Source organism: Prionailurus bengalensis, chromosome C2 (assembly GCF_016509475.1).
Source record: "Prionailurus bengalensis isolate Pbe53 chromosome C2, Fcat_Pben_1.1_paternal_pri, whole genome shotgun sequence".
NCBI classification, from domain to species: domain Eukaryota; kingdom Metazoa; phylum Chordata; class Mammalia; order Carnivora; family Felidae; genus Prionailurus; species Prionailurus bengalensis.
Genome location: NC_057350.1, coordinates 121572707 through 121600333, shown reverse-complemented (window position 1 = coordinate 121600333; position 27627 = coordinate 121572707). Strand labels below are relative to the sequence as shown.

The 27627-nt window shown below is 34.2% G+C and overlaps 1 protein-coding gene across 3 annotated transcripts in view; it reads left to right on the top strand.

Moving 5' to 3' along the window:
• Positions 1 to 27123, top strand: part of LOC122491900 (U2 snRNP associated SURP domain containing) — a 54131-nt gene extending 27008 nt beyond the window's left edge. For all 3 annotated transcript variants that reach the window (XM_043595214.1, XM_043595213.1, XM_043595215.1), the window contains 14 exons: positions 162 to 228; positions 306 to 469; positions 2047 to 2209; positions 2618 to 2697; positions 3379 to 3466; positions 4693 to 4815; positions 9239 to 9395; positions 10119 to 10214; positions 10900 to 10966; positions 14011 to 14170; positions 16860 to 16970; positions 19493 to 19611; positions 21590 to 21766; positions 22925 to 27123. In XM_043595214.1, coding sequence (XP_043451149.1) covers positions 162 to 228; positions 306 to 469; positions 2047 to 2209; positions 2618 to 2697; positions 3379 to 3466; positions 4693 to 4815; positions 9239 to 9395; positions 10119 to 10214; positions 10900 to 10966; positions 14011 to 14170; positions 16860 to 16970; positions 19493 to 19611; positions 21590 to 21766; positions 22925 to 23063 — 1711 coding nt within the window. In that variant the 3' untranslated portion in view covers positions 23064 to 27123. The remainder of the gene's footprint in view (positions 1 to 161; positions 229 to 305; positions 470 to 2046; positions 2210 to 2617; positions 2698 to 3378; positions 3467 to 4692; positions 4816 to 9238; positions 9396 to 10118; positions 10215 to 10899; positions 10967 to 14010; positions 14171 to 16859; positions 16971 to 19492; positions 19612 to 21589; positions 21767 to 22924) is intronic.
• Positions 27124 to 27627: the final 504 nt, after the last annotated feature.

Here is a 27627-nt window from a genome sequence, read left to right as displayed (position 1 = left end):
AAAGGGGATAGATGGCAGAAGGCAATGGGTAAGTATTTTTCTTCAGGGATCTTTGCTTTTGGTTTTTAAATGAAATAGGCAAGTAGTATTTGATTTGTTTATATTTACTTGAAGACACTTAACATAATTAATTTTTGTTTTTTGGGTTTGTTTTGTTTTAGATTCTTATTTGAAAACCAGACACCAGCCCATGTTTACTATAGGTGGAAGCTTTATTCTATTCTGCAGGCAAGTGGAATCAATTGCTTTGTTAATTTTGATTCTGAGTATTTCACCGTTCTAATAACATTCTGTACATTTATTAGGGAGATTCTCCGACTAAGTGGCGGACGGAAGATTTTCGTATGTTCAAAAATGGATCTTTTTGGAGGCCACCACCATTAAATCCATACCTGCATGGGATGTCAGAAGAACAAGAAACAGAAGCTTTTGTAGAGGAGCCTAGTAAAAAGGGAGCACTTAAGGAAGAGTAAGAATTTTTTTCCTTTTCTGTTAACATATTCAGAAAAGTCACTTTAATAATTGCTTTAATTAATATCTTATTAAGATGTTAACTCTAAAATGTGAATTGTTTCTTTTACTTGTGAATGTTTAGAATACCAACATTGTATTGCCTTGCAATTTTAAATATCTTGGTAAGTATAAGTATGTATTCTATTGACCTTTGTCTCTTCCTACTGATGAAGAGTAGTGATGGTCTCTTAAGCAATGATTCTCTAGCAATGGAATACTTGTGGTTTTTAGAGAAATTATATTGGGACCCTTAGAATTCTTGCCTCTCTGAATGCAACATTAAAGAGGAAAAATTACTGTAGAGCTTTGTGAAATCATATGGTTGACTATTCAAAGCCTTTCCACAAGTGTTTACAATGTGTGGCCACCATGGAAACATATTTATCAGTGCTCAGTCATTATGGGTACAGTGAAGTTAGACTGGTTTAAGAAGCAGAAACAAATACAGCTATTAAATATTAAGAGGAGGTCCTCATGGAAGAAAATTGGCTAAGAGGTTATGGCATATAGGAGTATATACTCAACTGTGTAGAGTAAATCTTAATGCTAGCTGCATTGATTCATTGTTTGTGAAAGCATTTGCTAATGGAGAGCTATATATTTTTGAAGCCTATTTGCTTCTTAAGATGTATTTTCATCATTTTTCCAGGGATCTGCAAACTTCGCCTATAGGCTAAATCTGGCTGCCTCCTGTTTTGTTTTTTTTTTTTTTAATTTTTTTTTCAACGTTTATTTATTTTTGGGACAGAGAGAGACAGAGCATGAACGGGGGAGGGGCAGAGAGAGAGGGAGACACAGAATCGGAAACTGGCTCCAGGCTCTGAGCCATCAGCCGAGAGCCTGACGCGGGGCTCGAACTCCCGGACCGCGAGATCGTGACCTGGCTGAAGTCGGACGCTTAACCGACTGCGCCACCCAGGCGCCCCTGCCTCCTGTTTTTGTAAATAAAGTTTTATTAGAACACAATCATGCCCTCTCCCCTCCTTTTTTTTTTCTTTTTATTTCATTTTAACTTGTTGTCTATGGCTGCTTTGGTGTTAATAGCAGTGGAGTCGAGTAACTACAAGAGAGACTATATGATCTGCATTGCCTGAAATATTTATTATCTGATCCTTTACAGACAGTTTATCATCCCCTGCTTTTAGCCTGTTGTGATCTGATGCAGAAGTGCTAAAGTAACTGACTTCCTTCAAAAGAAAGTAAAGAACATGAAGGCTTTTTTCCATTGTAATGGGATAATAGGACTGGGACACTCACAAACACTTCTTGCAAAAAAATGCCCATAATTTAAAATTTACTGTATTTGAAAACTAAAAATCACTGAATTATTTATTTATGAGAAAGTATTCTTCCCCCATGTAAGTTCTTCAAAGAAATGTAATGTATTTGGGGGACTCAAATCAGACTTAACACAATTTAGTCTTCAGAATTTTATCTGAGTGGGTTTTAAAGAAATTAGTTTGTGAGCAGAAACTATAATGGCATTTGAAATTTATGTCTATAAATATTTATGTTAAAAACATTTGTATTCAGACAGAGGGACAAATTAGAAGAAATCCTGAGGGGGTTAACTCCAAGGAAAAATGATATTGGAGATGCAATGGTTTTTTGTCTTAATAATGCTGAAGCTGCTGAAGAAATAGTGGATTGCATTACTGAGTCATTGTCCATCTTAAAAACACCCCTCCCTAAAAAGGTATGGGCATAATTTCTCTTTATGGAACATTAATTAAGTAAAAGAAATAATAGTTGACTTCATTTTGGATTGAAATTGGTTTCCTTTTTACATGAAGAACTTGACTGAAGAAATCTTTCCTATGCAGTCTTACTTTCCTTCTGTCTGGGAAACTTGTTATGTTAATTGATGTGTAGATTATCAACCGGTTGAAATAGAAATGAGTTACATATTTTATCCCTGCCAAAGTAGTGGCTTCAGGAATGTTGAATTTCTTATAACCCTTCTAATTAGCTGTGAGTGTTATAGCTAAACATTAGCCTTATGCCACTAATTGCAAAAAATTTCAATACGGATTTTTTTCTAGCTATATTATTTGCTGCTCGTTTTTATTTTTAATCTCATTTATGTTATCTTTTGGTATTCTAGATTGCCAGATTATATTTGGTTTCTGATGTTTTGTATAACTCTTCAGCCAAAGTTGCCAATGCTTCATATTATAGAAAATTGTAAGTATAATGTTGTAAGCTGATATTCCTGAAATAATATTTAAGGGTAAGGAATTCAGAAGAGAGAATTATTTTGTTAATGTTAATTAATTTGAATTTCTTTATAGTTCATAGAATTTTCTAAAAAATCAGGTTGCATTCATTAATCCACTTTAAGCTAAATGTTTTCAAAGTTTTCATATTAGTTTTTTGATAAATTACACTAGAACGAATAAGCGTTAAAAAATAACTTTATATTTCTATTGCATATTTAGCCAGTTGTGTAGTAAATAAACAGAAACAATAGAAATAATAGGAGGCATAAAGGAAGAGACCAAAGACAGAACATGAACTGTTTTAATCTAGCTGTTCAATCTAACTAGTTTTTTTTGCCTTGGACAAGTCACTTAACTTTTCCTAATATAAAACAGAGGTCAGTTTAGGTAACTTAATGTATCATAAATGTAAAGTTCCTTGTTAATCAAGGAAACTAATTCTTGGCATAACCATACAGAATAAGGATTTCAGTGTTAAGAGTTTAGACATCTAGTTATTGATTTTTGAAGAGTTACTTGATTAATCTATGAGGTTTTTTTTTTTCTTTTTTTGAGTTTAAGAGTTTTTTTCATTTGCTAGCATGCTGAAGTAGAATGGGGGTTTTTAAATAAATTCTATCATAAATCTATATTCTTTGAATTTCAGTTTTGAAACAAAGTTATGTCAGATATTTTCAGACCTCAATGCTACCTATCGTACAATTCAAGGCCATTTACAGTCTGAAAACTTTAAGGTATGTTTATTTTATTTTTTTCCCTAGTGTTAAGCAGGGGGTAGGGGCTGGCAAGCACATTGGAGGGCTAGAGAAGTACATAGGACAAGTATAGGACATAATGTGCATCTTTCAGAAATTATTGTTTTAAGATTTACTGCCATTTTATCTTCAGTATCAGAAATATCTGAAATTTTGAAATATTTTATCTAGTGTTGTTTTGTTCGGTGTTAAGTTTGAAGTATTTTATTTAAATGTTTTAAATATTAGTCTTTCCACAAAAAATTCAGAATATCACTTGTTTTAGAATGGTATATATAATTTCGCTGGAATAGGAACATAATTTTGGTTATTCATGCTTAGAAAATGTATTCAGTTACTTTTTATAACCTCTTTCTTTGTAAATCAGTGTTAAGAAAGCCAAACAAAAAATCTTGCTTATAATGGAATAAATAGATATTACTTTCATGGGAGGAAGACTTTTCATGGAATGAAATTTTTAGCTATGGGAGGGTGACTGGGTGTGGCTCAGTAGGTTAAGTGTCTGACTCTTGATTTCAGCTCAGGTCATGATCTCACAGGTGTGTGGATTCCAGCCCCGTGTTGGGCTCTGCGCTGACAGTTTGGAGCCTGCTTGGAATTCTTTCTCTCCTTCTCTCTCTGCCCCTCCCTGGTGCTCGCTCTCAAAATAAATGAACTTAAAAAAAAAAACAAAACTTTTTTTTTTCTTTCTTTTTTTTTTTTTAGGAAATTTTTAACTTGGGAAGATGCCCAGTGACCCCACCAATTAGGGAATTTAAACAACTACATTTAAAAATTTTGACTATAAATTAGAGCTTGTAGAAAGGTTTAGGGATGGGAAGAGAAAAGTATATCCAGAATCAAGAAAGTACTTCATTGGACCATAAAGGAATTCGGGTCAAAACTTGGCTACCCTGGTATCCAACTGTCATAAATTTCTAAGTTATTCCCAGATTGTGGCCTTGTGTACCACTTGTGGTATGGGGCATTGATCTTAGATGGTCAAGAACAAAATAGTTACTGTTTCTTTTTCATTATTTTTATTTCTAATTCCCTTTTAGTTAGAAGGTGACATTGATTTTTTAAAAATATAATGATAGTTAAATTGTTTTTTATCAAGAATCTTGGTTTAAAGGAAATACAGCAAATCGTGATGGTCATTTTCATGAGATGAAGTTTGAGACATTGCCCTAAAATAATTTGTTGTCTTTTTCCTGTTTATTTAGCAACGGGTAATGACCTGTTTCAGAGCATGGGAGGATTGGGCAATTTATCCAGAACCATTTTTGATCAAACTACAAAATATTTTCTTAGGACTTGTAAATATTATTGAAGAAAAGGAAACAGAGGTAGGTACTCAATGTATTTGTCTGATTATTTTAGAATTGATTTCTGGGGATGCTGTATGTTACAGATGTGAATAGTATTTCTTTGTGAAAAATACCTAGTATTTACCACTAACTTGTGGATTTTTGTTCCTGGAATTGCTGGAGCCCAGGAGAGGAAATTATGTATAATAGTAATTCTCTGTTTCCTTATGTGAAAATTGGGTAACTGGGTACCTCCACATTTTTTTTTTTTTTTTTTGTAATTATTGAGTATAGTTGACATACAATGTTATATTAGTTTCAGGTGTACAGGGTAGTGATTCAGCAATTCTATACATTACTTGATGCTCACCATGATAAGTGTAGTTACCATACAATGTTATTACGATGTTATTATGTTCCTCATGCTATACTTTTCATCTCTGTGACTTATTTTATAATTGGAAGTTTGTACATCTTAATCTCTTTTTGCTTCCTTTTTGCAACTACCAGTTCTCTGTGTTTAAGAGTCTATTTTGTTTTTGTTTTTTACATTCCGTATATAAATGAAATCGAATGGTATTTGTGTTTCTCTGAATTATTTCACTTAGCATAATACTCTCTAGGTCTATCTCTGTTGTCACAAATGGCAAGAATCCATTCTTTTTATGAGTGAGTAGTGTGTGTGTACGTGTGTATACCACATCCATTCATTTGTCAGTAGATACTTTGTTTATTTCCATATCTTGGCTATTGTAAATAATGCTGAAATAAAAATAGGGGTGCATATATGTTTTTGAATTAGTGTTTTTGGGTTTTTTTGGGTAAATACCCAGCAGTGGAGTTACTGGATCATACGGTATTTCTGTTTTTAAATTTTGGGGGAATCTTCATACTGTTTTCTACAGTAGTTTCACCAGTTTACATTCCTACCAGTAGTACATGATGGTTCCCTTTTCTCCACATCCTTGCCAACACTTGTTATTTCTTGTCCTTTTGATACCAGCCATTCTTACTGGTGTGAGGTGATATGTCTCCTTGTGGTTTTGATTTGCATTTCCCTGATGCTTAATCATCTACTTTCATGTTGAGCCTACTTTCATGTGTCTGTTGAGCAATTTGTATATCTTTTTTTTTTTTTTTTTTAAGTGTATGTCAGGTTCTTTTTTGCCCACTTATTGGATTGTTTCATTTTGGTGTTGAGTTGTATAAGTTCTTTATATATTTTGGATATTAACACCTTATTGAGTATATCATGTGCAAACACCATCTCCCTCTGGTAGGTTGCCTGTTTGATTTGTTGAGTTTCCTTTTCTGTGCAAAAACTTTTTGTTTTAGTGTAGTTCCAGTAGTTGATTTTTGCTTTTGTTTTCCTTGCCTGAGGAGACCTATCTGTAAATACGTTGCTAAGGCCAGTGCCCAAGAGATTACTGCCTGTTTTATGGAGTGTTATGGTTTTGAGTCTCATATTTAGATCTCTAATCCATCTTGAATTGATTTTGTGTATGATGTAACAAAGTGGTCCATTTTGGTTTTTTCATGTAGCTGTTCAGTTTTTCCAGCATTTATTGAAGAGACCGTCTTTTCTTCATTAAATATTCTTGCCTCCTTTGTTGTAGATTAACTCTATAGGTGTGGGTTTATTTTTGGATATTCTGTTCTGTTGATCATGTGTTTATTTTTGGACCAGTACCATGGTTTTGATTACTGTAGCTTTGTAGGTATCTTGAAATTTGGGATCGTCCTACCTCTGTCTTGTTCTTATTTTATTTGGCTGTTTGAGGTCTTTTGTGGTTCCATACAAATTTTAGGATTATTTGTTCTAGTTCTATGAAAAATGCTATTGGTTATTTTGATAGGGATTGCATTGAATCCATAGACTGCTTTGGGTAGTATGGATATTTTAACAATATTAATTCTTCCAGTCCGTGAGTATGGAATATCTTTTCATTGGTTTTTGTCATCTTTGGTTTTTTCCATCAGTTTTTATAGATTCCAGAATATAAGTATTTTACCTCCTTGGTTAAATTTATTCCTAGGTAGTTTTTGCTTTTGGTGCAGTTGTAATTGGGAATGTTTTTGTAAGCGCTCTTTCTACTACTTTGTAATTACTGTATAGACATGTAACAGATTTCTGTATATTTTATATCCTACAACTTTACTGCATTCATTTATTCTAATAGTTTTTTTGGTGGAGTCTTTAAGGTTTTCTATGTATAGTATTGTGTCATCTGCAAATAGTTTTATTTTTCCCTACCTCTTGAGATGCCTTTTATTTCTTACCTCATTGCTGTGGCTAGGACTTCCAGTGCTATGTTGAATAGAAGTGTTGAGAGTGAACATCCTTGTCTTATTCCTGTTCTTAGAGGAAAAGCTTTCAGTTTTTCACTATTGAATATGATGTTAGCCTGTGGGTTTTCATATATGTCCTTCATTATGTTAAGGTATGTTCCCTCTAAAACCCACTTTGCTGAGTTTTTATCACGAATGAATATAGTATTTTGTTAGATGCTTCTTCTGCCCCCGCTGAGATGATCATGTGGTTTTTGTCCTTTTTTGAATGTGATGTATCACATTAATTGATGAGTGTTGAACAACCCTGACATCCCAGGAGTAAATCCCACTTGATTACAGTGAATGATTGTTTTAATGTATTGTTGGATTTGGTTTGCTAATATTTTGTTGAGGTTTTTTGCATCTGTGTTCAACAGGGATATTGGCCTGTAGTTTTCTTTTTTTAATGTCTTTATCTGATTTTGGTGTCAGAATAATGCTGGTCTTACAGAATGAATTTGAAAGTTTTCCTTCTTCTATTTTTTGGGATAGTTTGAGAAGAATAGGTTTTGACTCTCTTAATTGTTTGGTAGAATTCACCTGGAAAGCCATCTGGTCCTGGATTTTAATTTGGATTTTTATTTTGATTACTGATTCCAGTTTTGGAGATTGAATGTTTTTGGGAAGTTATCCATTTCTTCTATGTTGTTCAGTTTGTTGGCATATGATTTTTTCATACTATTTTCTTATAATTCTTTGTATTTCTGGGGTATTGGTTGTTATTTCTCCTTCATTTTTATTTTATTTATTTGAATCTTCTTTTTTCTAGATGAGTCTGGCTAAAGGTTTATCAATTTTATTTATCTTTTCAAAGAACCAGCACTTGGTTTCATTGATTTTTAAAAAAAAATTTTTTTTAGTTTCTGTTTTGTTTGTGTCTGCTCATCTGTTTTAGTCCTACTAGCTTTGGCCTTTGTTCTTCTTTTTTTAATTCCTTTACATGTAAGGTTAGAGTGTTTATTTGATATTTTTCTTGTTTCTTGAGGTAGGCCTATATTGATATAAACTTCCCTCTTAGAACTGCTTTTGCTATGTCCCAAAGATTTTGGACTTGTTTTTTTTTTGTTTTTTTTTTTTTTTCCATTTTCTTTGTCTCCATGTAGTTTTTGATTTCTGATGACTTTTTAAAAATGCTTATTTATTTATTTTGAAAGAGAGAAACCACAGGGAGGGGCAGAGAGAGAGAGAGAGAGAGAGAGAGAGAGGGAATCCCAAGTGGGCTCCGTGCTGTCAGCGCAGAGCCCAACGTGGGGTTTGATATCATGAACCATGAGATGATGACCTGAGCCAAAATCAATAGTTAGACGCTTAACTGAGCCACCTAGGTGCCCCCTGATCACTGTTGGTTTTTTTTTTTTTAATTTGATGACATGAAAAGATACATGATGCATTAGTTGAAAAAAGGAACTAATAAAGCAATATGTAGCTATATAAGTAAATATGTACATGAAGAGATGCACCACAATGGTAGCAGATTCTGTTCATCACGATTCTGTTGCTTTTCACCTCATCATTGTTTCATGAATCCTTTGTCTTCAGTTCTACCATCCTCATCCAGTTATCTTTTCACTTTCATTCCTATGATATTCTAATTAGCCTCCCTGTTCCAAGCACATGGTCCTCGTTTCAGTTTCTTAAGTATACGTTTCCTTCTACCATAAACCTTTGTAAATATTCTTGCCTCTCTCTGAAACATCTCCTGTTTACCTGAGATTCTTCAGATGTCAATTTAAGACTCAGTATCATTGAGCCTTCTCAGACCGCTTTAGGTGAAACCTACTTATACATTGGAATAGTATGATATGCCTCTTTGTTGTAGCAGTCATTATAGTCACAGTTCTTTGAATATTGTGATTTTATGATTGCCTGCTTCCTCCTACCCCCTGGTCTCCCAGAAAATTCTAGTAAGACCTATTACATGAGGGACCAAAGGAACAAACTTGTTTTTGTTTATTATTGTGTCCTCAGTGCCTTACATGGTACCTGGCATCAAGAAATACTTGGTAGATATTTCTTAAATAATGAAAGAATGACTGCTTCTTTGTCAGACAGGAGGATGAAGTATATCCTAGTTATAGCAATATGACTTTAGTAAAGGAAAATGTTACAGCAAGTATGTATGTTTCTGTAGGATGTACCAGATGACCTCGATGGTGCCCCCATTGAGGAAGAGCTTGATGGTGCACCTCTAGAAGATGTGGATGGAATTCCTATTGATGCTACTCCCATTGATGATCTTGACGGAGTCCCTATAAAGAGTCTTGATGATGATCTTGATGGAGTGCCTTGTAAGTTCAAATTTCAAACGGATGAGCTAATAAGTTTGATTCCAAAACTCTTTAATTTCCACACATGTGGATATGGAAAAAGTTTAAGGTATCAGTCTTTAATTTGTCTTTTATTTCTGACTTTTCAAAATTCAAATACCCATTAATACATTTGACTCTGCCAAGAAAAAGGTTTTCTTTCTAGTCACATATCTTTATTGGGATAGCCTCGTATAAGTAAGTTTCTCTTTTTGTCTTAATTGTCATGAAAACTATAGGCACAATCTTGTTCTCAGTTATACTCATAATCCTAGATGCCTTGTTTTGTCAGTTCTGTTTTTATTCATAATTTATGGGTTCATGTTTCTTAGATGCCTAAAGTCACTTTTGGCCATAGGATGTATACAGAATCTGTAGTATGTTTGAATTGCATGAAAATATTAAACAGTATAAGAATTGTATAGTTTAAATAGTGATTAGGTAAAGACCTTAAAGATTTTTTTACTGCCCCAACTTCTCCATTTGCTTGAAATCATAATAACTTGTATATTTTGCATTGATGTATTTGTGTTTAAACATCGGACCTCAGGTGTAGAGAATTAGATTAGTCATAATCCTTGTTCTTGACACTAGCAGTATTAGTCCATGTGTGGCCTTATTTTACTTTTTAAAAATAGAATGAATACCCATGAACTCTTTAAGTCATCTAGTAGTAGGGGTTAATGGCTTATCCTTCCTCATTAGTGGATGCAACTGAAGACTCCAAGAAGAATGAGCCCATATTTAAAGTTGCCCCATCAAAATGGGAAGCTGTAGATGAATCTGAATTAGAAGCACAGGGTGAGTAAAAGTACAATAAATATTAAGCTTTAGAAAATTGAGTACTTAAAATCAATTATTGGTGTGTGTGTGTGTATGTTTTCTTTTTATGTTTTACAACATTTCAACTTTAAGACCCGGAGTTACTATACTTTATGTCTAGTGGCTAAGTTTTCATTATGGTTGTTGTTACAATTTTCGTACATCTTTCAGTTTGGATGCTTTGCGAGTAATCAAATCACTAATACCTTTCAGAGTAAGGCATTTCAGTAGAAAATGTAGATGGAAGTTACACCTATTTGGAAATCTACTTAGAGGTCAGTTTCAGAGAAACCAGGCTTTGATCCTCCCATAATGCTTGACTTTTTAGATGCAGTTTAGACCTGCCTTTCATACTTACTTGGATTCGTGTCCTTAAGTGCTTATAGTATGTAATTGTTAATATTTGTAGGTTCTAATGAATAAATCTTAACCATTCAGCACACAAATAAAAATGATAACATTATTTGTCACTTCATGAATTTGAATAAAATTATAGCATAGGTGTGAGGAAAGAAATATAGCACATAGAAATGGTTTTCAAAGAAGAGATAATTGGCAGATAATTTCTGTAATATAAACTTCGAATTCTAGAGCTGGGCTTCTACTATACTACTGCAAAATGCTAATTTACCTTAATGGAATTACATCCTTTCCTTCCCTTTAGCTGTAACAACTTCTAAATGGGAGTTATTTGACCAGCATGAAGAATCAGAAGAAGAAGAAAATCAAAAGTAAGAATCTAAGTTTTGAACTTACTCAGTTTCTTACTATATATAAGCTCCCATTTTCATTAAGAGGTATGCTTGAAATAATAGTGAAGAGGAAAACTTCACTCTTTAAAACCTTGTTGGGAGGATCATTTTTAGTTCTTCATTGTTTTTCCAGTGAATAAAGAGCTTTTGGTTTCTGGTCTGATGTACCTCGTTTCCCTTTGCTTCTGAGTTGATTTTTCAATGCTAGGTTTATATATTCTCACTTGGTAGTTACTAAATGGTCAACTGCATTTATTTCAAATCTTTGTCATGAAATACTGTTTTGGCTTTACAGAAAGTGATTTTTAAAATGTGAATGGGAAATTATGCTGCTTTTTATTTGGATTGTACATTGCTAAGAAAAGCAGTGCATTATGGCTATTCTGTTATGTTATTTAAATGTAAACAGGGGTGCCTGGGTGGCTTATTTGGTTAAAAGTTCCACTCTTGGTTTTGGCTCAGGTCGTGATCTCACTGTCCTGAGATCAAGCCCCGAGTCCTGTGTTGGCTCTGCACTGGGTGTGGAGCCTGCTTGGGATTCTCTTCTTTTCTCTCTGCCCCTCCCCTGGTTGCATGAGCTTTCTCGTTCTCTCTCTTAAATAAACATAAAAAAAAAATGTAAACATCTCAGAAGAACTAAGAATGAATTAAAAAAAGCTTTCCTTTAACATGTAGAGAAATTATAATTTCAAAGTTTGCTTTTTGGTAATCACCTCAAGATTGTTTTTGCATACTGAGTGCGATTATAGGAATCTTGCTCCCAGATTCTCCAGCAAGTTTGTATTGGTAGATTTTAGGTAGCACATGACAGCTTTTTAAATCATTGCAAAGGAAATTAATTTTTTTTTAAATAGGAGAACAGATGACCTCAAGAACACAAAGCAGAGGTTTCTGCTTAAAAAAACAAAAAAGAAAGAAAAAATCTTTGTTCTTTTTATCCTTCTCAAATGGAAGAGTGAACAAAGGGAAAAAGTCCCTTTTGTGTCCCAGCACAGTTTGGGCATTGTATGGATTCAGTAAATGGATATTAGTAGCATTTAGATTGTTGTTAAAGAAATGTGATTGTGGGAACACAGTTTGATATACTGAGGAAAACTTCGCATCAGTGATGTCTTTCCAGAAACATTGGTGTGATCAGAACAAGTCAGCAATGATGATGATGGAATATTAACAAAATATAGATGTGGTTTGCTGATGGAAATACCTCTCCAAGGCTGTTGAAGAATACAGGAATTGGGATAGTCTAGTTTGCTTTAAAATAGTGCTTTAGGGGCTCCTGGGTGGCGCAGTCGGTTAAGCGTCTGACTTCAGCCAGGTCACCATCTCACGGTCCTTGAGTTCGAGCCCCGCGTCAGGCTCTGGGCTGATGGCTCAGAGCCTGGAGCCTGTTTCCGATTCTGTGTCTCCCTCTCTCTCTGCCCCTCCCCAATTCGTGCTCTGTCTCTCTCTGTCCCCAAAAAAATAAATAAATAAACATTGAAAAAAAAAATTAAAAAAAAAATAGTGCTTTAACCTTTTTAATGTTTACAGTACCACATTATTAACATCTCTGACTATTGTAGCATCACTGGCTTAAAATACATGTATTAATTCATGAGGTAATTAATTTAGGGGAAAGGAAGGGTATAAAAGGCCATTGCAGAACTCAAATGTTTCTTCAGTTTGTTTTGTTTCTATAGGTATTAACTTTTTTTGCGTAAATTTGATATTAGTGTTAATGTTTGGATTATGATTGCATTTCAGTGTTGAAAGTAAAATAATCAGTGAGAATAGAGTCAGTAGAATACAGTGAGGCATGGATCACTGGAAATGTAATTTTTATTTTCCTTAAGAGCTCTAAATAAATCACGGTAACATAAAAATAACTTTATGGAAGTATAAAGCAAGGCAAAGATAATTTTCACATACAACTTTCTGGTCCTTGAAATTTTTTTATGCCTCACTACTGCTCTCTAGTGGCTGAATCCAAAATGCTTTTTTGAAACTAGTAATTATTTTTTATGGCAGAAAAGTGATTAAAAAAATACATAGCACTACTCTTTGTAGAAAACTTCCAAATAGTAATTTAATTTCATTTATGATGAATTCTGTATGGTTTTATAGACTTGAATTTCCATTTCTTTAAAAGAATAAGTCCTGGTTACCTAGAACTGGTAACTAAGAGCTAAAATCAAAACCAGTTAGAATGGACTGCTCAGGGACTGCAAAATTAAAATAGAAATCATAAAATAAATATGTATCTTAAATTATCAAGTATAACTTATATTAAAAGTAAATAATATGGTTAATGTTTGGTATCTAGTCATCTAGATCCTTTCTCTATATATAGAAAACATATAAACAAGACCAACTTTACAATAGTTGCCTGCCTCTTTGCACTGTATTGCTCTGGAAGGATAGGAGAATTTTTCCTCTTTGTATCCTTACCATGGTAGTCCCTTAGTTTTTCATTTTCTTATCTGACATAGATTCTAACAGTATAATTTTCAAATCAACTATGATATTGAGTACTAACGTGATAATACTTAAAATTTACACATTTATTCCTGGGATTATGTACTAATCAGATAAGGTCTTTACCTACTACCTTGTTTCTTAGTTAACTATGTATGACACAGACTGATGTATTTTATAGTGTATAGGCTCTGCTGAAAAAAGGGTAAACATTTGGCCTTTTTAACATGAAGTGTTCTGAAATCACTCTGAACTGGAAAGTATGGGGAATCATTGATTATTCATTTGACTTAACACTGCAAGGAAAGTTGTAGAATGTTGTAGATAACATAGAAGTTGTTTTTAAATGATTATGTTGAAGCTCAAACTTTTTATGTGGAAGAAACAGAAGAGTTTTATAGAATTGTCTATTTGATAAAATATTTTATAAAAACGTTTTAGTGATGAATTGTCCTGTTTTGTTAACACTATTTACAGACTTAAGACAGTGAAAAATAAAAAAAGCCAAACTGTAAAATGTAACATTTTTTTCTGTCTTGACATACGATATATTCTGCTTATTTCCAAAGTCAAGAAGAAGAAAGTGAGGATGAAGAAGATACTCAGAGTTCCAAATCAGAAGAACATCATTTGTACTCTAATCCAATCAAAGAAGAAATGACGGAATCTAAGTTTTCTAAGTACTCTGAAATGAGTGAGGAAAAACGAGCTAAACTTCGTGAAATTGAGGTCAGTATTTCAGTGAAGTTGAAACTATTTCACTGGCCTTCTTTCACTTTTCCACTGACCTAGGCTCCCTCTTGTCATCATTCCTTTGTGCATTTTCTCGGTGCCTGGAAAATTCATACCAGCTGACTTCCTAAAGACCTCTTAGTTCAAGCATTTCTTCTCTCCTGCTATCCTTTTTTTACACTTGTGCATTTGCTTACTTCTCCCTATTTATCTCTCTCGTTATTTTACGTGTACTGTGGTGTGTGTTTTGTTTTGTTTTAGCTTGCTTGTTTAATGTTTCTAGTCCCTACTAGGTGCTGATTTACATGAGGGGAAAGAACCATGTCTGTTGTCTGTTCATCATCATAAATCCAGTGCCTGGCACATGGGAGATCTTTTGAAGATATTGATTTTAAGAATAGATTACACTGGCATTATAAAATTATTACATTTGAGTGTACATAGTATGTAACGAGGAAAAGTGAGCTATTTTCTGGCACCTTTAGGTTACATCTGCATTTTATTTCAGTGGGGAGAGTAGACATTAAGTGAGACTTAGCAGTAAGAAGGGGGAAAAACTTATGGGAATGAGTCCAAACTATCTCAACCTGACTTTTCCCTCCCTCAGTCCCCTGTCCTTTTTAATGCCTTTTTTTTTTTTTTTTAATTACCAAAAGGAGACCTATCAGAGGTAAGGGTATTGTAATGGGAACCTTCCTTATTCCTTGTTTCAAGGTGATGAAACATTCCCAGTAGTAAATGTTAGTGTAGCAGTCAGTCCAGAGTCTCAGAAGTATATCTGAGAGTGTATTTTAATACTTTGTCCATTGATTTAACAGTATTTTGGATGTCTGCTATGTATCAGCACTGTTCCTCTTACTAATTTATAATTCCCACCATAGTAATTACCTTATTTCCAGTTCTCTATTCACTGTTGGGCTGGTACAAGTTTTTGCCCAACTCTTTTTCTCAGATATCATTAAGCCAAAGTAACTGTTAACAGGGAAAGTATTTCATTTTAACCTTACACAGAATCAGTATACTGTCTGTAATAAGTGAAGAGGAGGGATTTTCAGAGTTAACGTGTTGGATATTTTTTTTATATACAATCTTTACCAATTAAAATTATTTCTTTTACTCAGGGGATGGTGGGGAGCTCAAGCAGGGGAGAGACAGAGGAAGGGAGAGAATCCCAAGCAGGCACTGCACTATCATTGTGGAGCCCAGTGTGGGGCTTGAACTCATGAACTGTGAGCCGAAATGAAGAGTTGGATGTTTAACCAATTGAGTCAGCTAGGGCGCCCTTGTTGACAAATTTTTTAGGGGACTATATCAGTGACCTCACTCCACCTGTGGATTTCTTTTTTCCAAGTTGCACATGCCCCTTCTTAACTCTCAGAACTCCTCCCAAGCTTACTGAACTCTGCCTTTCTGGAGTTAAATAAAAATATATTTTCTTGATAATGAAGTTATACCGTTTAAATGCCAAAACAGACTACTGGATAGTTTTAAGATGTTCTATTTACCCTGATAGAAAAAGGGCAAAAATTGGGGAATTTATGAGAAATGTTCATGAAGTCAAAAATAGTGAAAATAATACTTTGCATGGAACAAAGTTTTTGTAGTTTGTTCCCATTCTATGGGAAAGCCTCATAATATTTATAGTAGTATTTAGTTCATTTAAAGGACCTATCAGTGCTCAGTAAAATAGGTTAAGATGTTTGCATATACAATAATCCTGTCAGGCCAGAGTGTTTTCTTCCCCTCTTCGGATGACATAGGGTGGGCAGGTTTGACGCTGCAACTGGTGGATCCATGTGCTTTCCATTTCCACCTCCAACAGCCTGAGTCCTCATGTATTTCATCTTACTTGTTCTCCCTTCGTTTAATAAGGTTATATATAGATATCTTTATGTAATAAAACATTTTTATATATGTGTACATACAAATATATATGTATTACTGTATAACTGTATTAACATAATTAAAGTGTGGAATATATATTATACATACACACAATGCTGTATTGGATGTTTTATACAAATGGTTTTCTGCTTGTGTATAAATTACAAGAAATGGAAGTGTTTCTGATTTTTTTTATTAGTACATATTCTTACTATCTTAAGTATATTCTGATATGATTTAACCTTTCCTTGATGTCTTGATATTCAGTGATTACATTGTACTGTAAATAGAGTGAAACATTCAAATTCTGTAGTTCTGTGTTTGGTCCTACATGAACTGTAAAGAATGCTTTAAAAAAAATACCTTGTGTCCTGCTGGCTGTCATATCTTGTTGGAAGTATGCTTGCCTGTATAGCACCCTTGCCTCTCACATTTGGGGAGCCAGATAGCAAATTCATTATCGTTGTGTTGAGATAATAAGTAGGTTCTTAAGGGTCTGAACTATATATAGTTCATGGTTTTTGAGTCCTCTCATGTGGCTGTGCAGAGAGCCTGTGGGCCCATGCCTGATTGCTTGAATCCTGCATGGTTGGGCTTGTCTGCCAAATGGTCTTCAGATAAGGGAGCTTTATGTTGATGTTATATTTTGACTGAGTCCCAATCAGATATTGCTTTGCTGTGTTTATATTTTTCCTTTTTACACATTTATTTCAAAGAAAAAAGGAATTTTTTAAAGGACCAAAGCACTGCTTGAAAGCTATAATGATGAAAAGATTTATTTTTAAAATGTCTTATTTCACAGCTCAAAGTTATGAAGTTTCAGGATGAATTGGAATCTGGAAAAAGACCTAAAAAACCAGGCCAGAGCTTTCAGGAGCAAGTAGAACACTACAGAGATAAACTTCTTCAACGAGTAAGGAATAAGTGTACTCAGTAATGCGTATTTTCTGAAGTAATTTGTTTGACTACCTAGAATTTTGGTATATTAGTACACTAAAGGAAAAGTATATCTCAAATTATATCCTTTGATGTGCAAATGCTGAATACTGGTAGACAGGAACATTAGAAATTTGATGTTTTACAATCATTTCAACTTGGGAAAGGGTCTGAAAGCAATAGCGCACCATTTTATTCTGGATATACTACCTGTGGACTAGAAATTCCATGCTTTCAAAGCTGGAAGATCTTATATGAAGTACCAACATTTGTGACAGTAAAACACCAACAACCCCCTGAGAAGTGGCACAGAGATAAAGATGGACTTAGAATTTGGGACGTTCATTTAGGACTCCTTTTCCATTGTTTACAAAGAAGGACACCAAGGGGTAACATACTTCATTGGTGAACTCGAGTACATAAAAAATTTGTGGCGATACACAGAGAATTTAGAACAAGAAAGCCCATTTGTTAATTGTTGAAAGAACCCAGGAATTTTATTGGGACTGCTATTAAGTTTTACCTTGATTGTCATTGTAGAAAAGACTATATAGAGAGAAAGAAAAGAAAAGGCTAGACTAGAACACTAGAACTTAGACTCACTAAAACTATTAATGGTGTAGAACCAGTGAGAGGAGCAGCACTATGGTAAAGTAGCTTCGGTGCCACACAGACCTGTGCACTCCTGGGGCCGCCTTTTGCTGTGTGCTCCCAGGCAAGTCCCGGAGGCCTGCTTTTCTCTGTGAAACTAGGTTGATAGTCCCAATTTTGCAGGACTGTGAGATAATCGCTACTTTTTAAATTGGATTTTAATTACTTTTTTATTGGATTAAATTGTTCAAAATATTTTAAGTATTTCAATCAGGAAAATATATCCTACAGATTACCAGACGAAGACAGTGTCCTCAGCATCAATATCTATCTATTTATTCATTTTCTAATTTTTAAAAATCTTTTTTTATTTTTGAGAGAGAGAGAGACAGAGAGAGAGACAGAGTGCAGGTGGGGGAGGAACAGAGAGCGAGAGAGAGAGACACAGAATCCAAAGCAGGCTCCAGGTCTGAGCTGTCAACACAGAGCCTGACGTGGGGCTCGAACCCATGAACTTTGAGTTCATGATCTGAGCTGAAGGTGGATGCTTTATCAACTGAGCCATCCAGGCGCCCCCTCAGCATCACTTTTTAAATCTGTACTCTAGTTGTATTTCGAAAAAAGAAAAATGAGATTTTTAAAAAGATGTATCTGTACCCCAAGAGTCCCTTTGGAGTTGGTGGCAGGGATTTGATCTGCATTTAAGACTATACTTTGAGATACTCACTGGTCCTGATGGTAGTAATAGCTATATTACCATTTTACTCTCTGCATTCTATGATTGTAATTGGAGAGAAGGATGTGTTTCTTGAAGGTATATACTGAGGGTCAGCAGACTCATCACCTCATCATAAATCAGCTTGTTGGAACACATCCATGCCCCTTCAAGCTTTTGGACTATCATGACAGAGTTGAATACTTAGGACAGAGATCCTGTGTGGCCCATAGAGCAGAAAATACTTACTCTATGACTCTTTGCAGAAAATGTTTGCAACATCTGGTATAGGCATTTTATCAGTTACCAGGTAGCTTTCTTGATGCATACAAATCGTAGAGAGATTCAATTCCTGGTAATGAAGACCTAAGTTGGCTTTGTCGGTTCATTGTTTGTAGCCACTCCCTTAATTATTTTATCAACAGAAGTCATAATTTCAAGTGAGAAGTGGCAGTAGTAGCAGTGGGGATAAGCAGATAGGTTATCTTTCTGGTTTATATAAAGTCATATAGTCATTTTGTACTTGTAGAAGTTAGGATTTAAAATTTCCAATACAAATGGTACTTGTTACTAATTAACATTTTCTGATGGATGATTATTGTGAATAGCTATATTTCCTTTTAAGCCTTTTGCTTGGAAAGAGCTCTCCTTTGATTAAATCAACTTGCTGTAGGAATGCTGCTGACTATTGTAGTCTAAGATAGAAAGGCCAGTCTCTTACCTTTTTCCTTGTTTTTTTTTTTTTTTTTTTTTTTAAGTGGAGGGACAGAGGGAGTAGTTAAGAGCACTGGCTGTAGAGCTTAGACTCAGATCCTGACTTCTCCATCCATTATGACTATGAGCATGGTACTTAACCTTTCTGAGTGTCATTTTTCATCTTTAGAATGAGGGTAATAGCAAATTTCTATTTTCTGTTTTGAAGTGTTACATGAAATGGTATATGGCAAGTTGTTTAGTAATTGGTCTATGGTAAGAATTCAACCATTTAGCTGCTGTCACTGGTATTAGTATTTTCACTCAATGTAAGAAGAAATGACTACTTTTCCTGGAAGAGTAGGTATTTTTTAAAAAATGGCATTGTACCTTCAGTAGTGATTTTAAAAAGTGGTTAAAATATTGTTGCATAAATGAGATTAACCCAGATTGGTATTTTTTAATGACTAACTATTCTTTCTTTAAAAAAAATAAAACAGGAGAAAGAGAAAGAATTAGAAAGAGAACGAGAAAGAGATAAAAAGGATAAAGAAAAATTAGAATCTCGATCCAAAGACAAGAAGGAGAAAGATGAATGTACTCCAACAAGGAAAGAAAGGTATAACATTTCTCACTCAGTTCCTATGCTGGTTTCAAGTTTTGAAATGATGTTTCATTTTGTAATGTTTTCATCACCGATGCCAACAAACTAGAAAAGTATTTTTTCATGATAAATGTGTTTGGCTCCTGCCTGCAGGAGGCGGAATTAGCTGAGAAATGGGGCAGTTAGCTGGCACTTGGCTTAGCTAACTGGGACATCATCCCTCTACGTGGGTCGTATGGTACCTTAGCCTTAGTTAAGTGCAAGAATTCAGTTACCGTATTAGGTATCAGACCTAAGGCTTAAATAACTAAACAGCTTGCTATATCTTGCTTGTTGTCTCTGGTATAAGCATTTCTTCTGAGTTGAGGCTGCTGCCTTTGAAAACTTGAATCTCCCAATCCTATCTAAAAGGAGTTTGTGTACATGGACCATAGGGACTTGCTCCTCATTTTAAGTCTTCATTCTAATCAAAATCACTTCTTTTTTAGTTTTTATTTTACTTTCAGTTCCTAAATGTCTCATTTAATAGAGAAAATTGCATTAGTAACAGAACTGAGATTTTCCTAATAAAAACCAAGTGAATGCAAATTTAAAAAATTCTGGCTTAGTTACTCTACAGATAGTTACAAATAACATAGGTATACTAATTGGTTAAATGCTAAATTTACCATTTGTTTGTCTTGTATTTATTTTTTTGATACATTTTTTGATTCATAGAAAAGTTGCAAGGATAGTATAAAGAATTCCCAGATATCCTTCACGCACACTCTCCAAATGTTGAAATATTTCTACTTTTGCTTTATTTTTTTCCCCCTTCCTTTCCCCTCCTCCCAGCCATTTAAGAGTAACTTGCTGGGGTTCCTGGATGGCTCAGTCGGTTGAGCATCCGACTTCGGCTCAGGTCATGATCTTGCGGCTTGTGAGTTCGAGCCCCACATCCGTCTCTGTGCTGACAGCTCAGAGCCTGGAGCCTGCTTTGGATTCTGTGTCTCCCTCTGTCTGCCCCTTCCCCAGTTCATGCTCTGTCTCTGTCTCTCTGTCTCTCTCTCTCAAAAATAAATTAACATTTAGAAAAAAAAAAAAAAGAGTAACTTGCCAACATGATGCCCCATTTTCTTACATAACCACAATAAGTTTCAAGATTGGAGAACTAACATTTAAAAAAAAAAACACTGTTATTTGGGGCACCTGGTGGCTCATTCGGTTAAGTGTCTGATTCTTAGTTTTGGCTCAGGTAATGATCTCATACTTTGTGGGTTCAAGCCCTGCTCAAAATAAATAAACTTTAAAAATGAATGAATGAATAAATAAGTAAAGTGTTTAAAAAACACCTCATCAGAGACCTTAATGAAATTTTATCCGTGTTCCAGTGTCTCATAGAAAAAGACAATTGAACTTAGTTTAGTTCAGTATTTGTTTTGCTCAACCTATATTTAATTAGTTTATAATTTTATTTAAATCCATGCTAATTAACATATAGTGCAATAATGGTTTCAGGAGCAGAATTTAGTGATTCATCACTTATATCTAACACCCAGGGTTCATCCCAACAAGTGCCCTCCTTAATGCTCATCACCCATTTTAGCCCATCCGCCCCCACCTCCCCTCTAGCAACCCTCAGTTCTCTGTATTTAAGAGTCTCTTATGATTTGCCTCCCTCTCTGTTTTTATCTTGTTTTTCCTTCCTTTCCCCAATGTTCATCTGTTTTGTTTCTTAAATTCCACGTGAGTGAAATCACATGACATTTATCTTTCTCTGACTGACTTATTTTGCTTAGCATAATACACCCTAGTTCCATCCATGTTGATGAACCTTTCTTTAAGATATTCTTTATAAAGGGCTTTGAATGTTATTGGAAAATAACATTAATAAGGTTAAGTGAAAATAAAGTTAGTATAAACTGATAGGAATAAATCGCTAATTCAGTAGAAGGAAAATGAATACTTGATCCTTTGCTCACTTATGTAATGTTTTGGGGGCTTTGTTCCATAGGAAGAGGCGACACAGCACATCCCCTAGCCCATCTCGAAGTAGCAGTGGTAGACGAGTGAAATCCCCTTCACCCAAATCGGAGCGATCAGAGCGTTCAGAAAGATCTCATAAAGAGAGCTCACGGTCCAGGTCATCTCACAAAGATTCTCCTAGAGATGTTAGCAAAAAGGCCAAAAGGTAAATGCAGTTAATTTTTTGGTAATATTTCAAATGCCGGTTTCCTTGTCATTTTACCAGCTTTTGAAAATAATTTGGCTGGCAGCCATTTTTTTAAAGGGTGTTAGAAAACCAGAGAAGTATACTTTCATTTTAGATTATTCCTTCCCACCTCCCCACCCCAGTCTCATGACTTAAAGCATAAGAAGGCTTCCAACAAGTAAAGACCAGCCAAGAATTTTAAACATTACATCCAGTGTTCTCTGTGGACTAGGGATAGCTGCTTTACTTTTCATTTTGTTCTTCAGTTTCTGTAGAATATTCTTTGATTTTGTCAAGGCTGAAAGAAAAATACATTACCCCCTTCCTCCTGCCCCTGCATCTTATTAGCAAGTTCTTGGGTAGAGACTTGTGGAATTAAATACCATTCTTCAGTGTGTAGTTTTAGTGTGTTACATACTTCTTTTCCTTGTAGTTCTAGAAAAATGGTTAAGAAATGTTTTATTCATCTGCTGTTACATAGTGGAATTTTCCTGTGAACTAAAACTGCTTTATGTCCTAAAACTTTATCATTGTAACCATTTTTAGTAAATTCTTTATGAAAGAGATATGTTTCTCCTTTTCTAAGTGGTACTTGCATATATAAAGTATATTTATTAGTTTTGGTAATCTTCATGAACTGCACGTACAGAATTATGGTGTCTTAAATGATTTCCTTAACGATATGCAGTAGTTGGTGCTTTTCCTTCAAGAAGATAGGCTGCAGAGCTGCTATGCTTTAAAAATTGTGTGAATGATTTTAGATGCCATTTTGAACTTTATCTTGTAGATTTAGAGGTTCAGACTTTGGGGGTATATTAGTAACCTGGGGAGCTTGTTAAAAATGCAAATTCCCAGTCATTACCTCTTGGGATTTTGATTAAATAGAACAGTGGTGGGGCTCAAGATTTTGTCTTCGTAAGCAAGCGCACCACTGATAATCATGGGTGCTGCACACCGGAGGTGCAAACTTGTGTGTATGTGTGTTTCTGTAAAGTAGGCAAAGTGTAAATTTGGGAAGTTTACAACCTGTTTTATTTCTGACTTTGTGCTCTGTTAAAGATGATTTTAGGTAATTGAAGGATGGTCCATTTTGATCACATGAGTACTTTGATAAAATGTTTTCATTTGTTTCCACAGATCACCATCTGGTTCCAGGACACCTAAAAGGTCTAGGCGATCACGGTCTAGATCCCCTAAAAAGTCAGGGAAGAAATCCAGATCTCAGTCCCGATCTCCACACAGGTCTCATAAAAAGTCAAAGAAAAACAAACACTGACATAAATCTTTAAGATGCTGTCACTTATTGGAAATGCAATTTTGTTTTGTGCCTGAATGGTCTGTTTTTTTAAAAAAAAAAAAAACAAAAAATCAAATGAAAGAGCATTCCTGGATTTTTTGTTTATTTGTTTGTGAATGCATGTGTAAACTCATGAGTAACTACATCTGTAGACCTGTCATTGTTTTATATTGTATAAATTACTTTCATTGTGGCTGTTTCTCAAGATGAAATTTTTATTGTGCTAATGAATTTCATCAGAAATGTGTATAATGGATCTGCTGGCAGTAGTAGTATTTTGTTTTAGGATGTTGTGACTTAGCAAAAATAATACAGATGTCTTCCCCCCTTTTGTAGCTTTGACAATTTGAATTAGATTTCAAATAAAATCTGAACAGAAAACTATAATGTTGTTTTTTTGCCCCATTGGTGACATCAAGTCCCTTAAAGTCCTACTGAGTTTAGCACTTCTGTTGTGTTTCTTATACTTAATGCACTTTATAAGCTCCATTGTTCAAGTAGCTAAAGTTTTATATTTACTAAGATGACTATGAAAATTAAGGGACCTGAGACTCCTATTTGGTAGGCTTGCCAACCAACTTCGATGAGGTTATCTTGGATAATACTAGTACCCAGAGATCAAAAGACTAGGTAAAGGTGGCATGGTCTTTTTTGTTAATGGAATGCCTGGCTACAATATTTTTTCTTTTTTCAAAGAAGCAATACGATTTCAGTATACTCAGCCTATGTCCTGAGCAACTACTTATTTTTAGGGGAAAATTAAATCTCCATCTTTTGACTCATCTTCTATCATGAAAGAAGTTTATTTATAAAAGAAATTTTCTAACAAGAGTTGCCCGTCGAAGTTTTTTGTATGATAAATGCCCTTTTATATAGCCCTCTGTAGATTACCTTTCAAACGCTTGTATTCATGTATTTCTACAAAGTTCTGTTTAAAGCACCTTAGTTTTTTGTTTTGTTTTTTTAAGAATTGAATTTTAGGTTTAGCTTTAGGTAAAATTTAAAAGTAAAATAGTTTTCAGGAAACTTAACATCCAATAGTTTGTAAATTCATTGTGCAAAGTTGATTTAAGCAATTTGCAGAGTTAAAATCTATATACAATGGGAATAATTGCTGCAGTATGAGGAAGAAATAAGGAAACTTGTGTAATGTTGATCATAATATTGCTATAAATATGTAATAAAGGGTTATGTAGACTTGAACTGACACTACTACAATTTGCGAATTTTTCAGTGTTTTATTTAGACACTTTATGCAGTGGTTTGATATTTTCCCCCCTTCATAGAGTAGAAAACTGTTCTAATAATGGATTGTTTTGAGTTAGATTTTAAAACTGTATTTTCCAGTTGTTTTACTTACTGTTGCCTAGTTATAAAATAAGCTATACCAGTGGTTTGAGGAGTAGGTATATTAGCTGAGAGTGAGGTATGCTGTTTCCAAACTGGGCAACCTTAAAATACAGCTTTAGAAAAGAGCCAATCAGTTTGTTTTACTTAATGGTTCTTGTCAACATGCAATATTGCTTGAAAGTTAACTCCCTTCACTTCACTCTTTTGTTTGTCCATAATGTTAGGGAATGTTAATTCCTAAATGTTGCTCAGAATAATTAAACATGAACATTTGGTGCTGGTTTTTAAAAACCTACAAATATAGCCATTTTAAAAGCAACACATTTTTTCTCCTCTGTTCATTGCCTGGGAAAAGGGAAATTTATATATTGCTTTTTTCTGCAAATATAACAATAATGTTGAGTTGCTAGTGATTTGGGCATTCCATTATTAGTTGGTATCTAGTATAGTTTTATAAGTAATTGGTCAGGTTATGATTTTCCCAGCCAAGTTACAAGGAGTGTTTATTTTTTTCTCTTTAAAAAAAAAAAATACCCTGGGGAAGGAGGAGTGAGTAGAAATTGTTACGTCAGTTTGGGGTGCTTATTTGTAGTAGTTTTCCTACTGCAATGGAAGTTTGCAGTCCCTTTAATTTGGATCCAGATACAGCAAATATTCTTTTGGGTGTGTTGGGGGAGGGGATTGCTTAGGCTTGATAGAATATGTATTCTGTAAGTTTGCTAAATGTGTGTATTAGATTGGATTGGATTTTTTTTTCCTGGAATTGCAAATGGTATTGTTACATAGGTTATTTCCAATTTTACTTAATGAGAAAATATCTAGAGTAAGCCTGTTTAATTCTTCATGGATTCTATGAAAGTTTAATAGGATCATAAATTGGTAAATTCTTAGCGGGGGAGATAGTTTACCATTTTTTAAATAGCATATTATTCATCTGTTTCCTATCTAAAGAACACTCTTCATTAGACAGCAAAATTTCCACAGGTTAACTAAAATGTTTGTAGGGTGGCTTTCTATACAAGTTACAGGAAATACACTGTTCCCGCTCTGTAATAGATGGTTATGATGCTCTGTCATAGCTACAAGTAAGAGTTACCTACTCTTTTTATAAAGAAGATCCTACTCTTCTTATAAAGGCTTAATCTCTTTACCTTCGATCCTAATAACATTTATACACGGGGATTTCTTACCAGTTTAATACCATTTAATCTCCTTCTCCTACCCTGAGAGAGAAAACACAAATAAATGGTGGTCTGTTTCTTACCAAAGAGAGACCTATGATTGAAAAGGATCATGTTTGTGAATCTTTTCTTTGACATTGTATTTCCTTATTACCATTAGCAAGCATATGGGCATTTCTAAACTATAAATGTTGAGAAGTTAGAGATTAAAGACTAAAACAACAAAAAGCTCTTTTATGATGCTTAGAACGTTTTTGGCTTTTCTGCTAAAGTTTGCAGAGATTACGCTGACCTAATTTTTCTTTGTTACAGACCATTCGTGAGCTAACCCTGAGATTTTTATCCCAATTAAAGAATCTTAGAAGAAGTACTTGCTTATGACTTCTGTATTTTATCCCTAAAATTTAATATTCTTGAAAATATTTTTAAGAAGTTCCAGTTGATTTAAGTATATTAGACATGTTCTCTACACATTTGCCTTCATGATCATATAGATTGTGAAAAGTTTTATGGCCATAATAGTCTATCATTATGATTATTAAAAAATGAGAGCAAATAAATCGCTGTATTGCCAAAGTGACCTCGGCTATTCTGATGACCACATCAGTGTGATTTCTTCAACAGAGAAGGTTGTTTTAAAAATAAATAGGAACGCTATTCTAAGACTGTACATTTACAAAATAAGAGCTTTTTTTCTTTGTTGTTTTCCTCTTTCACTTTAATGGAAAAACTAATTACAGGAAATTCAGCACAGATACTAATGAAGACACTAGTACAAGTTTAAAAGAACACGTGACTAAAAACTCACAAAGTGCTTGATTTCTTCATATTTCACATGTAGATTTTAGGCAAATTTTAGGGGGTATTTCATTTCTTGTCATTTTGCTTTTTTTCTTTATTTTTGTTGTCAGCTTCCCAGGACTCAGAAAATACACAAATACAAATCCCAGGGGAAGTGTTGTGATGCTAGACTAAAAGGTGGGAATGTGCTGCTGTTCAGAGTGAGCCATGTTCCATTGTTGAAAATTCAACGCCTCAGTGTTTATTCAGTACCACCTCATGGAGCTTCAGTGTAAATGGGTTATGTGTATAACTGATTATTTATATAGTTTTGTAGATCTATAGATAAAATGCCCTCATTCATTTTCACATGTAATTGTGCTTGGAATATTTGTTTTATCCTTTTACTTCAACAGGCTCTTGTACGTTACATCTCTGCTGATTTGAAATATCAGGAAAGACAATTTTTCAGGAATGAGAATAATCTAGTTGAAATCAGCTCAGCTGAAATACTTTATAGCAAGACCTTTTCTTTTGGGTGAACTGATTCCATAATTTAGTTACTCTTGATGTAAGGATTAAGTTTATTGTGGAGCTGCTTTCCAGACTGTCACTTTATAGTTTTTCTACATAAAGATTATATAGTTGCAAAGGTTGTGGAATTTCCCTTTGTTGTTGTTTTTTGACTTTTAATTACTTTAATAAAAAAACATTGTTTTCATAGCAAACTTTAGCCTGTTCATGTAATTTTCTCCATGTAGTTTTTCTAATGCAAGCTCAGTAAACCATAGCTGGTTTTCAGCAGCTTTCTTTCAAGTGAAATAAGTGATGTGTCACATTTATCAGTTGTAGCTAAAATGTTACATCTTACATGTTTAAACTATAATAAAATATTTTTATGATAGATGATTCTCTTGATTAGGAAATTTTATTGTTCCCCTTGCTTTGAAGAGTTACTTTGTTCATTTTATTTCACGGGGGAAAGGTTTCAAACATACAAAATTGTAGAATGAACATCCCAAGTATCACCTTGTTAGTATGTATCTCTGACTGAATGTTTTGTTTTTAAAACAATGTAGTCACAATATCGTTATTACACTAAAAATAATCCATTGGTTTCTTTTAAGACTTAACAATGTTTTAATTGTGGTAAAATACTCATAACAAAATTTACCATCTTAACTATTTTTAGGTGTATAATCCAGTCGTGTTCAGTGTATGCACATTGTGCA